The sequence below is a fragment of the Lonchura striata genome, chromosome 2 (genome assembly GCF_046129695.1).
Source record: "Lonchura striata isolate bLonStr1 chromosome 2, bLonStr1.mat, whole genome shotgun sequence".
Classification (NCBI taxonomy): Eukaryota; Metazoa; Chordata; class Aves; order Passeriformes; family Estrildidae; genus Lonchura; species Lonchura striata.
Window position 1 is genome coordinate 85,773,408 of NC_134604.1, and position 14,269 is coordinate 85,787,676.

The 14,269-nt window shown below is 36.7% G+C and overlaps 1 protein-coding gene across 1 annotated transcript in view; it reads left to right on the plus strand.

Annotated features, from left to right (window-relative positions):
• Window positions 1-14,269, plus strand: part of ATP10A (ATPase phospholipid transporting 10A (putative)) — a 110,359-nt gene that overhangs the window by 68,994 nt on the left and 27,096 nt on the right. The window contains exons 7-9 of the mRNA XM_021546625.1: window positions 1,436-1,688; window positions 11,812-12,029; window positions 13,498-13,692. Coding sequence (XP_021402300.1) covers window positions 1,436-1,688; window positions 11,812-12,029; window positions 13,498-13,692 — 666 coding nt within the window. The remainder of the gene's footprint in view (window positions 1-1,435; window positions 1,689-11,811; window positions 12,030-13,497; window positions 13,693-14,269) is intronic.

Genomic DNA, 14,269 nt, shown 5'->3' on the forward strand with positions numbered 1-14,269 from the left:
ACAGGGTCTATTTGGAGGCCTGTCACTGGTGATGTCCCCCAAGGTTCAATACTGGGCCCAGTGTTGTTTAATTAACTCACCAATAACATGCATGAAGAGCAGATGCCTCCTCAGCAAGTTCACTGACAGCAAGCTGGGAGGAGTGGCCAGTAGCCCAGAGGGCTCTGCAGCCCTTCAGTAGAACCTTGGCAGGTTGGAGAGATGCTCAGAGGAGGACTGCCTAAAATTGAGCAAAGGCAAGTGCAGGGTCCTGCATCTGGGAAGGAACAACCCCATGAACCAGAAAACAAGCTTCACTCTTCCTGTCTACCCACTGTAGAACAAGACCTCAAAGTTTGAGGATGCCACTTTGGGTACACTGTTCTGGTATGAAAATAAATTCTCTACTTTTTAACAGCTTTTCAGATATATTTGTCTTAGCAAAACTGTATGTCAGCCAAATGACAAACTATGTTAAAAGTTTCTTGGTCCTGAAGAGAAATATCTTGAATGGTGAAAGTGGTTAAGTTCAGAGAAAGAAAAGAACCTCATGTCACTGAGATATATGGAAGTTTGCCTAGTGGGACACTGGAGGAGGTTGCTTTACTGGAGGCAGCAACTTGTTTATAAAAGGGAATGAAAAAGACTGTAAAAATAATTTTTACCCGAGGGATTGGTTAAGAAAATTCACCACTGAATTCTTTAAACACCTACATTTCACTGTAGTTTTTGTTTAAGTGACCACATTCTCCACTTACAGCCATGCTATAATTTCTCCCTCGTATCTAACTGAGAAAACTAAACAAAGTATGCAGTCAGGAATTTGTATCCTGAAAAAAATCTGCAGAGAAAAACTCAGGAACAAATTAGGTATTTTATGTGATTCTGACAATCCTCAAGAAACAGCTGAAAATCTTTTAATCTCTCCTTCTTCAGCACTTATGTGGTCTTTATTCAAATAATTTACAGTACAAAAGTCAAGGCCAAATATATTGTTCCTAGGAAGAGATTAACATTTCTCTTTTTTTTTCTTGTGTTCCTGCAAAGTGAATTTGTTAACATTCTGTTATTTATGTAGAACAAATTTATTTAATCCTTTCACATCTACAGTATTCTGATTGTATGGTCTGATTTGGGTTGGGATTTTTTTTTTTCTTTTCCTTCCCCAACTAGTTTAAAGCTCAGCTGATTAGCCCCAGAAATATTTGCTTCTGTCCATGTTTTGATAATCAGTTTTCTAGACATAATAATGCATTCCAGCTCTGCATTTCACCATAGGTTTTCCTCATTTAACACAGTAAATAAACTCTTTAAATACAGTAATAATTTTAGAGTAGATGTTTAAAGTACATAGCCTCTTTATGTTCCAGTCTAGTACCAATTTAACTAGCTTTAATAACTGATTGTGTCTTTGCTTCTTTTTTTTCCTAATTCTCTTTCCTTTTTTGTACTGTAGGTTCTGATTCCAATTTCTTTGTATGTATCTATTGAAATAGTTAAAATCTGCCAAGTATATTTTATTCATCAAGATAAAGATTTATATGATGAAGAAACAGACTCTCAACTGCAGTGCCGAGCTTTAAACATCACAGAAGACTTGGGTCAGGTGCAGTTTATCTTTTCAGACAAGACTGGGACACTTACTGAAAACAAGATGGTTTTCCGAAGATGCACTGTTTCTGGAATAGAGTATTCCCATGATGATAACGGTGAGCTCATGGTCACGTTTCCTATCTAACAGCTGTACTTTGGGTAAACTGAAGTAGTCATAAAAGTTGCTGTAATCTTAAATCAAAAAGAGAAACAAAAGAAATTTAACAGCTGTTGTCAGACCGGTGTAATTCAATGGCTGTGTTCAGCTAGTAATGACAATCTTACCAGAGTGTTCTGTAATATCTACAGTATGTTGTCGAGACATTGAAAGCTTTTGGCTTTAGGTCCTGCTGTAATAAAGCACTTGAGCACATGGCTGATGTAGGAAAATTGAATGGTGCTGCTGGTATCCCACTTCTTTGGTGTGAAATATACAATGTAAAATAACCCTTTTAAACATACAGCCAGATTAGAGTCTGAATGAATATTTGCAATGAGATTATCCTTTTGTACTGAGAAATAAATACAGACAAAGAGGCCGGTTTTCATATTAACAAGAAACATAATCTGATAGAATTGAATATTTTATGTTACTTTTGTCAATCTTTTTAGTGCTTCTTTGTGAAAAGTGTCTGTGTCAGGTATGTTTGCTCTATGAACGCTGCAGTTGAGAGAATACCCACAGTCAAGTATCAGCCCCTTAAAACAGTAAAAGATTGCTGTTTTTCACAAGGCAATATGAGCGTTGTCATCCCTGTATTATTTCTTCATCCTTTTGAAATTATCATTTCCTATTTATGATGTTTGTAGTTTGTATTATTTTTCTGTAATATGCTATCATTATAATTTTTGAAAGAACCGATCTTAACTCTTTGAATCATATTCTGTATGCAGGAAAAAATTGACAGCTACAATATTCATGTTTGCAAAAAAATTCTTATTCTACACAACACATAAAGATCTCTGATTAGGAAGTTTTCTCAAAGAACATTACAGAATTTCAGCTTACAAATAAGATGCAGAATAAGATAAAGAATCAAAATAGACTGGGAACTCTAAAAAATGCTTTAGAAAGATGATAAAATCTTAAACTGGAAAAAGTTATTTTGAAGTAGTGGATTGTTCTTTTTTTTCTCCTACTTTAAAGTAGTACTGAGAACTTAAATTTAAGGCACTTTTTTCCAAGAAACTAGACCTTTGGGTAGTGTTACAAGTGTTACATAAAGGACTTAGGGAGAACCTGTGACTTTCTACTTCTGTACAGTAGGTAAGAAAGAGAAAAGAATTAGAACTCAGAGTATGTTACTGGGTTCCTAAATCTGCTTGTGACACTCTGATTATTGATTCTTTTTTGCTGCTTCTCTGCCATTGATTGTTTGTTTATACTAATTTCAGAGTGTATTCTGTTCCTCTCAAAAATGATGTTGTTGCCAATTAAAACAGTGCACAAAATGTATTTTTATGAGCTTGGTATCATCTGATGATGTGCCGGCTGAACTCAGGCCCTTAAATTTGAGTGTTGAATATTCAGTTATTTTTTCTTCAGATGTAGTGAATTTAAGAGAAATCTATGTTTGTGCACGCTTTCATCTTATGATTTCATATTACAATATAAAGGTTAATGAAAACAGAGTGAATGTCACCACAAACAAAAGTGTCAGATACACAAACTGATTGATTTTTTTCAGTCATTCTTTTCACCTATGGCTTTGTTTGGGCTTCATTGTAACTGCAGTCAGTATAAAATTTCTGACAAATACAAATTTTAAATTAACACTGAATGATTTCACAGGATTTTATTCTTTTGGTTTTTTCCCTCTAAGGAAAATAGTTCTTTCTCTATAATTCTTTATATAAATTGTGATAATTTCTATTTATTTTGTTCTCAATAATCAGTATAAATACCACAATAAATACTATTCTTCTTTCAAGTATTTTGTTAGCTCTATTCTGCAGTTTGATTTTATAACCATTTGTTATCTTTTCTGCTGATGAAGCCTTATTGTTTGGATATGATAAAACGTTTATCACAGCTTTCTGGTTTTAGGATGTGCATCAACAGCATTTCCTTGCTGTGTGCTTATTTGTAAAAGATTTGTCAACCACTTTTCTGTGTCTTATACCAGAGTATCTGAATTTCCCGCATATGTTGTAACTGATGCCACCCTGCTCTGCACCTCAGGTTTTGCTGAAGATTTAATGAAATAGAAAATTCTAAAATCTTTCACTTAGGTGGTGATCTAAGTCTGGCGTATATGCTAGAAAATCAAGTAAAATGCATTTGCCTTTTTTGATGTGTTTCAAAGATGACACTACATCTTCACATATCCAAGTTTTTTTTCTTTTTCCATGTACAGTGGTATATTTCTTGTAATCAAACTTTGAGTAACACTTTATATGAAGAAATTAATTTAAAATTATTGTGCAAGGGTCAGGCTGCAAAAGCTGCCAATAAAAGGTCATTTTCCACTGTAAAAGTAGATGTCTAATGGTGGAAATAACCTTGCTCTAAGTGCTTTGGTTTAAGTTTGTTGTTCTGCTATGGTGGGGTAGCAGTGCCTTTCATTCCAGTTGCTTGACCCTGCCCATGATAAGATCCTGTTTTCAGTTTTGTATAGCTGTACAAAACTTTTAACTATTCTTTCAAATTTGTCATGGCAGATATTTGCCTCAGGCATAAATTTTAGGAGAGAAATTTTAGTTATAACCGCACCATTCAACCATATCCAAGAACAAGCACAGAACAAGCACAAGGCTAAGATGTAGCAGACTTTTTTTCCTATGGCAAGATTTTCTGGCAAGTTTTCCACTGAAGTCAGTTGGAGGCCCTATATTCTTGGGCTATACCATGCACACACACAGAGCAGGAGAGTTATGTCTACACTGGCAAATTGAGATCTGAAATTTCTGAACTTTTGAACTTTTATTCTCTTCTAAAGCATTTTTTCTGCATAATCTAGGACTACTCCATATCTGTTAATTACTCAACCAACAGATTGTGAATAGCCATCATAAATTTTCTCTATGCTACTTTATAAGCTCTTCTCCCTAGAATTTATTCAGAGTTATGAGAAATTATCCCATTCTTTCCTTTTCTACTTGTTACTATACTGCATTTGATATTGTCATATCTGAGTTCCTTGCACTTAGGGAGTGCATTAAACAATTGCACATGAGTTCCCTGACATATAGATTGATCTTTCCCCTATACATGCATTACCCAATTTTGGGAGGCTGGGGGCTACTTTAAAGGTGTATGCTATGCTGTGTTCACTTTGGTATATTTGAGGTGGCATGTCTTTTTCTTGAGTGATGGGAATATCCTTTTTTTCCTTAGAAATTCATATCACAAAGTTGTATAAATGCCGCACGTGAAAGGTGAGCTTTATGATTATGAGGGAGAGTTCATCAGACATGGACATGCTAATTATGATTTTTGTCACAGAGGTTTATGCAAACCTTATGCAGGGTTGAAGCAATTATTACATGCTTTAACATAAAAAAAGAAACCCTGCGTGAGACTTAATACATTTTTAGGTATGGGAAGCAAGTTTTCATGATGTTCTGGAGAAACATTTTCCTCCAGAATTCTTTATAAGCTCTACATTTCTTATGACTGGTGGATGGCGCTTTGCCCAGGAGTATTGCATTGTTTTAGTCTAGACAAGAGGTGACAAAAACATAAATAATAAAGGGCAGTAAATTGCACTAGTTTGGGACAGAATCAGCTGGAGGTAGTACAAAATATTGCTCATAGGTTCTGCTATGCAAGAGCTTTGCACTGAAGAATGCAAATCCAGGAATGTAGCATATGTAATAATTGTTCCATGATGGAAGTGCTATGAAATACTCATCACTGTTGAAGTCACTTACAGTATTTTGGTGGTGGATTATGCGCTGATTTTTGGATCAAACTATGGGAATTTGCACTGCACATTTAGTTCTGTGGAGACCATATTGACAAGGATTGACTATATTGACTAGTTACCTAATTGCTGATATTTGCATGAAGGATAGTAATCTGATAAGTTTGCAGTTACTGGAGAAAATTAAATATTTGTGGGATGTAATTTATCAGATTTTTTTTAGACATCTATGATAGTGCTCTTAATACATGCCTATTTCTCTGTGGTGTAGAATTCTCTGTACAGACAAAGAGAATTCCCACCTCATGTCTGTATGACTGTTATCTTCTCCAAAGGTTCTTTTTGACTTGGCAGAGTGTTAATTCAGGAGCAGGGTATATCATGCACCACTCCATGTAGAAAAATGATTGTTCCATTCATAAGTGTCCTGGGTATTTACAGAATTAGCACTATACTCTGCTTAAGTCCCAGAATTACTCTTCCAGTCAGTACTACCTTCTAGCTCAAAAGAATGTTAGCACAAAAAAAAAAAAAAAAAAAAAAAAAAGAGAAAAAGTGTTGTTTCCCTATATGTCAGATTGCATGGCCATACCAGCACTCTTCATTCAGGCTAGGAGACAGCTCCTAACAATTCTTAGAACTGGCCATGCCCCAAGTCTGCTGCTAATCCCAAAGACAGTAGGTGCCCCAAAGCCCACGGTGCTTCTGAAAGTCCTTACATGATTCAGCTACAACCAGATGGTCTTGGCCTGACATTTGTCGTAGTTGTTTTCCAAATGCTGCATTAATCACCCTCTTGCCTATGGGATATGATCTCTGTTTTTCTAGCTTTAGCTAACCATTGTATGAAGCTGTTGACAAAACAAATTGAATCTCCATACATTGAATACAACCACACAAATCTGAAATATCTGAATTTTTTATTCTTTAAATTCCTCCCTCTTCCTTCCAATGACTGAAAAAAACTATAGATGACATAAGAATAAGAGAAGTTTATGTAAGTGAAGGTAGATGATAAAAACCTCAGTGATTTTTTCTTGTTTAACAAAGTTTCTTAATCACTAAATTAATGAGAGAGAATGTTTCTTTCTGCTGTCCAGTTTTTCTTGATGAAGGTTGGCTAGCAACTAATTTTTACAGGAAAGTACATTGTGTGGAAAAAAAAATCTTTCCTAGTTCAGGGGGCTGTTATGTAGTGGATTTTTCTTACTCTTTTTGTGTGCAGTCATGAGAACATAGCCTGTATAGTTCAGGCATATTAGAGAATTTTTTTTTAAGACATGGAAATTGAAAAACTTTTCCATAAATGCAGTGGTTGCTTTCAAAGGGATTTCTCATCTGCCACTTTTAAAATCTGATGAGCTTCAGAAATCAGGATAGTCCATCTAGCCTTTCCTGGAAAGCTGAAAATCCTTAGCAGAACTGGGTGCTTCAGGCATTCTGTGTAGCTTTTTTGTAGTTTCTCTTTACCTTTCTTACTGTTTTTTGAAACTTTCTAACTGGAACTAAGGTGAGAGCCACTATGAGCAGATGTAGAACTCAATACATGGAGAGTGCCCCATTTTAAATCCTATAAAAGAATAACTCATCCCTAGAGACCATATACCTACACTGACAATTTCTCTGAAAAATCTCAAGAAAAAAGGAATTACCTCAGTTTCTGAGTAAAGGGTTCTTAATAAAGAACTCAAGGTTATTAAGCCCATGGGGATGTCAAAGGGTTAGAGGAAGGGAAATCTTGGTCCTTTCTTACCTCAAGGTTTTGATCTTATAGGCAAGTTCTTGCAAAGTAAATTAAGATTATGTTAGCCAACTTGTACAAATTTATAGCATTCTAGCTGCTTGTCTCAATCTTTATGTAGACACTAGAGTGCACTTCAAAGTGAAAAAAACTTGCATTTATAAAAAAAAAATAAGGAAATAAGGTGGTGTGATGCTGTAAGTGCTGTACATACAGATTTACTTAGTGACAGTTCAGTAGCAGCCTTATTGACTGGTTTGAGGCAAAATGGAATTTTTCCATGGTGAAATAGTGTCCACACAATGACAGCTTAAGTATTCTGGCTTAAGGGGTCTGCAGTTTTATGCTGCTTGAAGGGCAATTCTTTACAGGTTCCCAATCTCCTATTTCAAGTTAGTGGAACATCTGGCTGTGTGGCAACAGTGTCTCTGTCAGCCTGCAGAATGGACTTCTTTTCACAGAGCATATATGGCATGGAAGATAAAACAGGAAAAAAAAAAAACAAAATTGAAATGAAATTAAAGAAAAGGATTTTTAAAATAAAATAATTTATCTTCAAGAAGATAAAGAATTTATCTTCTCAATACTTGGCAGCTATTACAGGAGTTTTATTTATAGCTTCCTGCTGTCTTATGAAAGATAAAAAGGGTTAATGGAATAAGTACTAACTGTTGTTTCTTCTTTGTGCCATAAATATAAAGTGAAGTATAGGATAGTGAAATTTGACTTTCATAAATTGCATTGCTGTGTTACCAAAGTTGTTTGTGTCTTTGCCCTTAATACGAAACTGGATAGAAAAAAAGATCAAGGCCATCAATTTTCAGTGCTGAAACTGAAAAGTATCCCACAACAATGTCTCTCAGGTTATAATATTCACAGGAAAAGGTTCTCAATTGGAGGGAGCTGAGTGGGTGGAGAGAACAGCATGTTCCCAGAGAAGCACGCACTGCACAGCTGAAGCAATGTGAACCTTAGCCATAGCATAACGATTGAACAGGGTGTCAGTATTTCTTTGAACTCCTTAATTCTTGCTGCATAATGTGTAAGACTGCACTTGATAAAACATTGAAATGTGCTCAGACTTGTTTTTTGTTGCTGCTGTCAGGTTTCCCTTGGTATAAACTGAAATAACACCATTTGTATCAAAAGAATTGCATTTGATTTGGTTAAATGAGATTCTGGTCTGGTTTCTACTTTCCCTTTTCCTCCTTTTTCTCAGGGGCAAGGACAATTAAATCGATGTGTTACAATAAAACCTGTATAGGGAGCAAGAGATAGCTATTATTATATAGACTAAAAAGAACCATGCGATCTGTGTAATGCTAATAAATAAACTGAGTGCTGCATTAGGAAACAGCTTTTGCTGTGTTGAATAAACAAAATATGTTTAGATGTAATGCAAGAAGGAAGAAATCAATGAGGAATCCAGAGATATGGTATGCAGGCATAACTGAATTGTACATGAAATTAAGTATTCTCTGCTTAACCGTAGAGATTTTATATAGAGAATAAAATTTTTATAAAATTATATTCGGTTCTTGAGATATAAGACCTTTAATCTTTGAGGTCTTTTATCTCAAGACATATTTTCAGAACAGAAACCTAAAGTAGGTGTGATTATTAAAGAAAATATATTCTTAAAGAAAAAAACCTCTACTTGGAAGGGAGTTGGACCTACTGAGTGGCACATTTTGCAAGGCTGACATAATTTTAACATCCCTTTCCCTGTCAAGGGATGTTACCTGTTATGAGAAGAAGCGGCACGGATTTCTGTCAGCCTAGCATTCAAATATCCAGCATCTATGGTGAAAATATTATCCCTATGGCAAATCCAAACTTTTCTTATGCTTTTCCTGAGAGTGGCCATGTCTATATGTGGCACCAGCTCTGCTTGAGACTGGTTTTACTGCTGAGGGCTCTAGAGAAAATGAGCCACAAAAATGTTTTTCCTATGATTGATTTAAATCTTAAATGTTGGTAAAGTGTGGAAAACCTTACTGCTGTGTCACCTTGAGCAATGTTTTTTCAGCGTGGGGTTAGCAGTGTGTAGCAAGGAGCCTGCAGAAGATGATGAAGGCAGAGGTTGCACCTTCTGACTGGGCACTGCCCTCACACAGGTCTCATCCCAGGGTGTGCACTCTGCACTCCATCATACCTCCCCAGTGGAGAGAAGGACAAAAGCCCTTCAGTGTGCTGCTCCATTCAGCTTCTTGAGGCATCAAATTAATCTCCCTCCCTCCTTTTTCTCCCTCCCTCCCTGGGTTTCCCTTAAAAGGAACCAGTATTCCTGGGGGAACAGTGAGCAGTCTGGCTCTCCTCTTGATCCAGTGCCTGGATCTCTGCTTAGTAGGTGCTGCAGTACAGTTTGGGCCCTCAGCATAGACTGCTTCTGATGTAGAAAAACCTATAATCAGTTGAATTAAATTCACACTATACAATTATTTATTTCCACTGGGAAAATACACAGAAGCTTACAGAGCAGGAGAAAGTGGGAATTAGTGGGCAAGAGTGATGGGAGAGGCTAGAACTGCACTGGCTCAAAGCACATGCATGAAATTGCAGGAAGCAGCCTTTGGAGGTGATATGAACTCCATTTACTTGCAGCTCATTACCATGCAACAGAAGGACCAAGAAGATCAGTGACCTCTCTAATTCTTTGAGCTGTCCTGTAGGTTCTGTAACACAAATCAGAGAACTAGACAGATACTGAAAGGATAAGGCAACAGTGCTGTGCTATTCTCTTGGAAGCTGTGTGGCACAAGGAGCAGCTGCCTACACAGCAGTGAACGTGATGTTGCTCAACCTCTTTCCCACCACATGACACAGAGGAACATGTATCCCACCAAATTATGCTAATGAAGGAAACTCCCCAGTCATTCACCATTAGTCTACATCAGCCTCAGGACCTGGGCTGCAGGGCTCTATTCAAGCTGTGGGACAGAAGTGAACTGCAGTGTGTCCTTTGTGTCTCCAAATGTGCTGTGGTCCTTTCTACATCCATGGTCTGCATTTTTTGCCAGGAGGAGTCAGAGTGCAGTGGAGGACATTGCATACTTGGGCACAGAGTTAGAGCAGTGATCAGATGAGCAGTCACAGCCAGGACTGAGAAACTCCCATTTCCTGGATTTCAGACAAAGCCTATACGTGTTTCAAATAGAGTTGAAAATACCTCTGATACATGATACTGCAGTGATAGAGCTATCACCATGTACTGTGTGTGGTCTGCTTTCAACTCCTCCAGCTGCTTTTTGACAGCTAAAACATGTTTGGAAATTGCAGTGGATAGTGAGGGTGGATTTTTATTTGTTTGTAAAGCTTGCTATATTAAAAGTGATCATGTGACAAACTCGCCCTATACAATGCAAGATTTTTCTCAGGAAGTATTTTGAAATAATTTGTTTTTTGTTTGTTAAAGGCCTGAATAATTAACTTACATGCTAGTGATTTATCATTTGCTATTAGGAAAATCTAATTGATTACACTGGAGAACCGAGGCAAACTGAGCCACAAGTATGTAACTTGTGCTGTATAATGTGGATTATTTCAAACGCATAATGAAAAGCTTTTCAATGAATACATAATGAAGGAACAAATCGATACCTGTTAGAGTGGCATTTGCCTGTCTAATGAATCACCCAGATTACTAAATGCCCATGGTCTTTAGGAATGAAAAAATATGTTGTACATGAGTTAGACCTAAACAGCCTGTCATTAGAGGGGCAGCATTCTACAGCTGTTTCACACTTCTGCTTTCTGTTTCCTTTTTGATTTCTGTATATCCAACTGCCAGGATTGTTTTCTAGCATTAATTGGCTTGTTGGATTCTTCACTGAGGAAGTATTCATCTAAAACATATCATTTGGAAAAACTCTTTCATTCTGTATAAGCCAGGAATTGGCCACTGCAGCAGATGGTGTTAGGAACAAGTTTTGCAGTAGGTGAGGGTCCCCTGCTTTTCATACTGCATGCTGCACTGTCCTGCCTGTCATGCAGAGAAGAAGGGACAGTCTCCACAGTGGTTTTAACATTAGTTAATAGTCAAGAATCTGGGTTCACATCTCCACTCTGCAGCAAATGGCCCTGACCTAAAGACAGCTTTAATGCTGTCTGTACCTCATCTCTCTGTGTAAAACAAAGGCAGTAGTGCTCTGTTGGCATGCTGCTCTGTGTACATTTCAGGTGTCAGTAGCTGGTACTCAGTAGATGTGACATTTTTGCTGGAAAATACTTTATTTGAAATTAGTGTTGGAAGTGACAGGAAAAAAAAATAGATTGTTTGTTTCCTACTCAGATTTCAAGTAAAGACCACAATATTTGGTTGATTTCATCAGACAGAGCTGCAGAATAGTCTTTAGGGATGCATTGAATTACTGCAGAGTCTAACTACCTTTCAGAGTGAATGTGATGATAAGGAGGCAGTGCATTGTGTTACATTTCTAATTATGTTATCTGCATCTTCCATTAGATACTACCATTCAATTAAGACTACACTTTATCTCCTGGTAATGGAATAATTAATTATTACTGAGAAAACACAGCATAATATTAAAATCAGATCACCTGTAGAAAAGTCACCATGTCCCTCTCCCTCTTTCTAAATAACATTTGTCCCTCTTTGTTTTTACTTGATAGCCAAACGCTTAGCAATGTACCAAGAACCTGATTCAGAAGAAGAAGAGGCAGCCCCAAAAGGAGGAACTCTGTCCCAGCGTGACAGTATCTGCAGCCATCAGAGCATCAAAGTGATGCACCGCAGCCAAAACACCAAAACCCACCGGCGCACAGGTAGCAGAGCTGAAGCAAAAAGAGCAAGCATACTCTCGAAGCACACTGCATTCAGTAGCCCAATGGTAAGTCAGGAGAACTAAATGCACAGTGTCCTGTACCTTGTAATAGAACCATGTCCTGAAAAGGAAAAGGTAAAGAAATCTGCAGCACATTATGTGACTCTTTACAGATTTTATCTTGGTGTTTTTACTTCTGTAGTCACAGCTGTTTGTACAAAAACAATGAAGTGTTGGCATAGAGCTTATCTAAATGCTTTGTCTGTGCAAACAAGCTGAAGGTAAAGGCAATCTGAAACATTTGTTTTAGTTATAATTTGATTTTGTAAAAAAAAATATGTCTTCCTTTTATGTACAGAAGCTAAGAATAGCATTGAGGTCAACAATTCAAATCGTTTTGCATATGCAAATTCTTTTCTCTTTTGTCAGAGGATTTTAAAACTATCAAATTCTGGGGTGGACACCATCTATTACAATTTTTAGACACTGTTAGCATACACCATAGCATAGGTTTTAGTGTTTTTCAGTGGTTATCAGTCGACTGCATGTGTTGTATTTCAAAAACTAAACATCTTTACATTTCAAAATGTTGGTGACTATACAACATCATTTGGTTTATTTTATACTGTTGTAACTTTGTAAGTTTTGCATCAGCTAAATGGTAATAAGAGGAGAGGGGAGCCAAGTTGTATCTATTCAGGGGTTTTACATTGTTCCACTATTGACACAAATTCATCCTTAAAGCAAATTACAAATATAGACAAAGAAAGATGCTGTTTGCACTGGTGGAATTTCTTTATCTCAGTCAAGAAGAGTAAGGTCTTTTGATAAAATTCCAAGCTGCAGTTTTTATACATGGAGTTCTTTGGTTGCTTGTATTCATCAGCTGCTGAGCATCAAGAGATAAAATTCTACTGAGAAAAGAGGCTTAGATCAGTTTATTTTTAATCTTTTGTATCCTTGCCTCCCTCTGTGTTACAAAATACTGGAGTTTACTCCAGTATTAAATAAGTGGAAAATGCTGATGAAATACAGTTGAAAGGGCTCAATGTTTCAGTGTAAAAAACCCTCATGAATTAACTTCAAATGTGTGGATGGTTGTTGTTCTCTAAGTAACAACTGAAGATGGTTTAATTTTCTTGTGCTGATGTAAAGCCAAATTTTAAATGTCATTGTCTATTTTTTTCCACACCTCTGGTCTCTGCAGTGTACCATACTTTAGTATTAGGTAATAAATGTCTTGAAATAAACAGGAAAGAGGGAGGAAAATTAGGATCTAACTCTCCTCCTTTCCACTATCTCCAAAGTAGATAAATATTGCTGCTATAAATATTTCACATAATTTCTACCAGTAGGCTCATTGTTAACTGTTTGTTGTCTAGAATGGGTGTGCTACAGTTATCTCCACCTCTACTCTGTGGTCTAAGGCCACTCCAAAACTCTTGATATTGACATTGCTTTGGATGCTTTAATTGCATGTTGCTGCTTTGGAAACGTAGAAGCACAGATATTAATCACTGGTATTTGTTACTAGGAGAAGGACATCACACCTGACCCAAGGTTGTTAGAAAAGGTGAATGAATGTGCAAAGCATCTGGAGGTCATGAGGAGCCACGAACAGCCGTTATCCCATCTGAGTCCAGAACTGTGCGACGTTTTCGACTTCTTCATAGCTTTGACTATATGTAACACAGTCGTGGTTACTGCCCCGAATCAGCCCCGACAGAAGGTACGTTAAAGAAAAAGGAGAAGAGAGTTCAGGCTTCTTTTGCCTTGATACTAAATTATCTGGTAAGCTAGGGAAATGAAAACCTTCTGTTCTAGTGAGAAACATCTAGAGCAAGTTGTGATGACTTGTAGAGCCACTATGTGACTGAGTGAATTTAATAATGCATTAGCTGAATGAAGCATGTCAGCTATTTCACTTGCTTCCATGGTAAGATAGGCTTTCATTGACAAATTCTAGATACTTTTGAAACTCTCCTGATTTCTTGTAATTTATTCATTTAATAAGCATACATATGTAAGCATGTGTGGAAACTAATGTGTAAATATGCAATACTTACCAGAAAGGGATATAAGCTGTCAGTGAATAAATATTTCATATATGTGGATTAAATTAAGAAATGGGTGAGATATTTTTTTTTAAGTTTAAAAAGAGAAATAGATTTGAAAAACATCACTTAAAACTTTCAAATTATGTAAAAGATGCATCTTAAGCTCATTATGAGGAATAATGATCATTAGTGTTTAAATTGGCCTTTAACTAATGTCATTGATGAATGAGAATTTCAAGAACACATTCC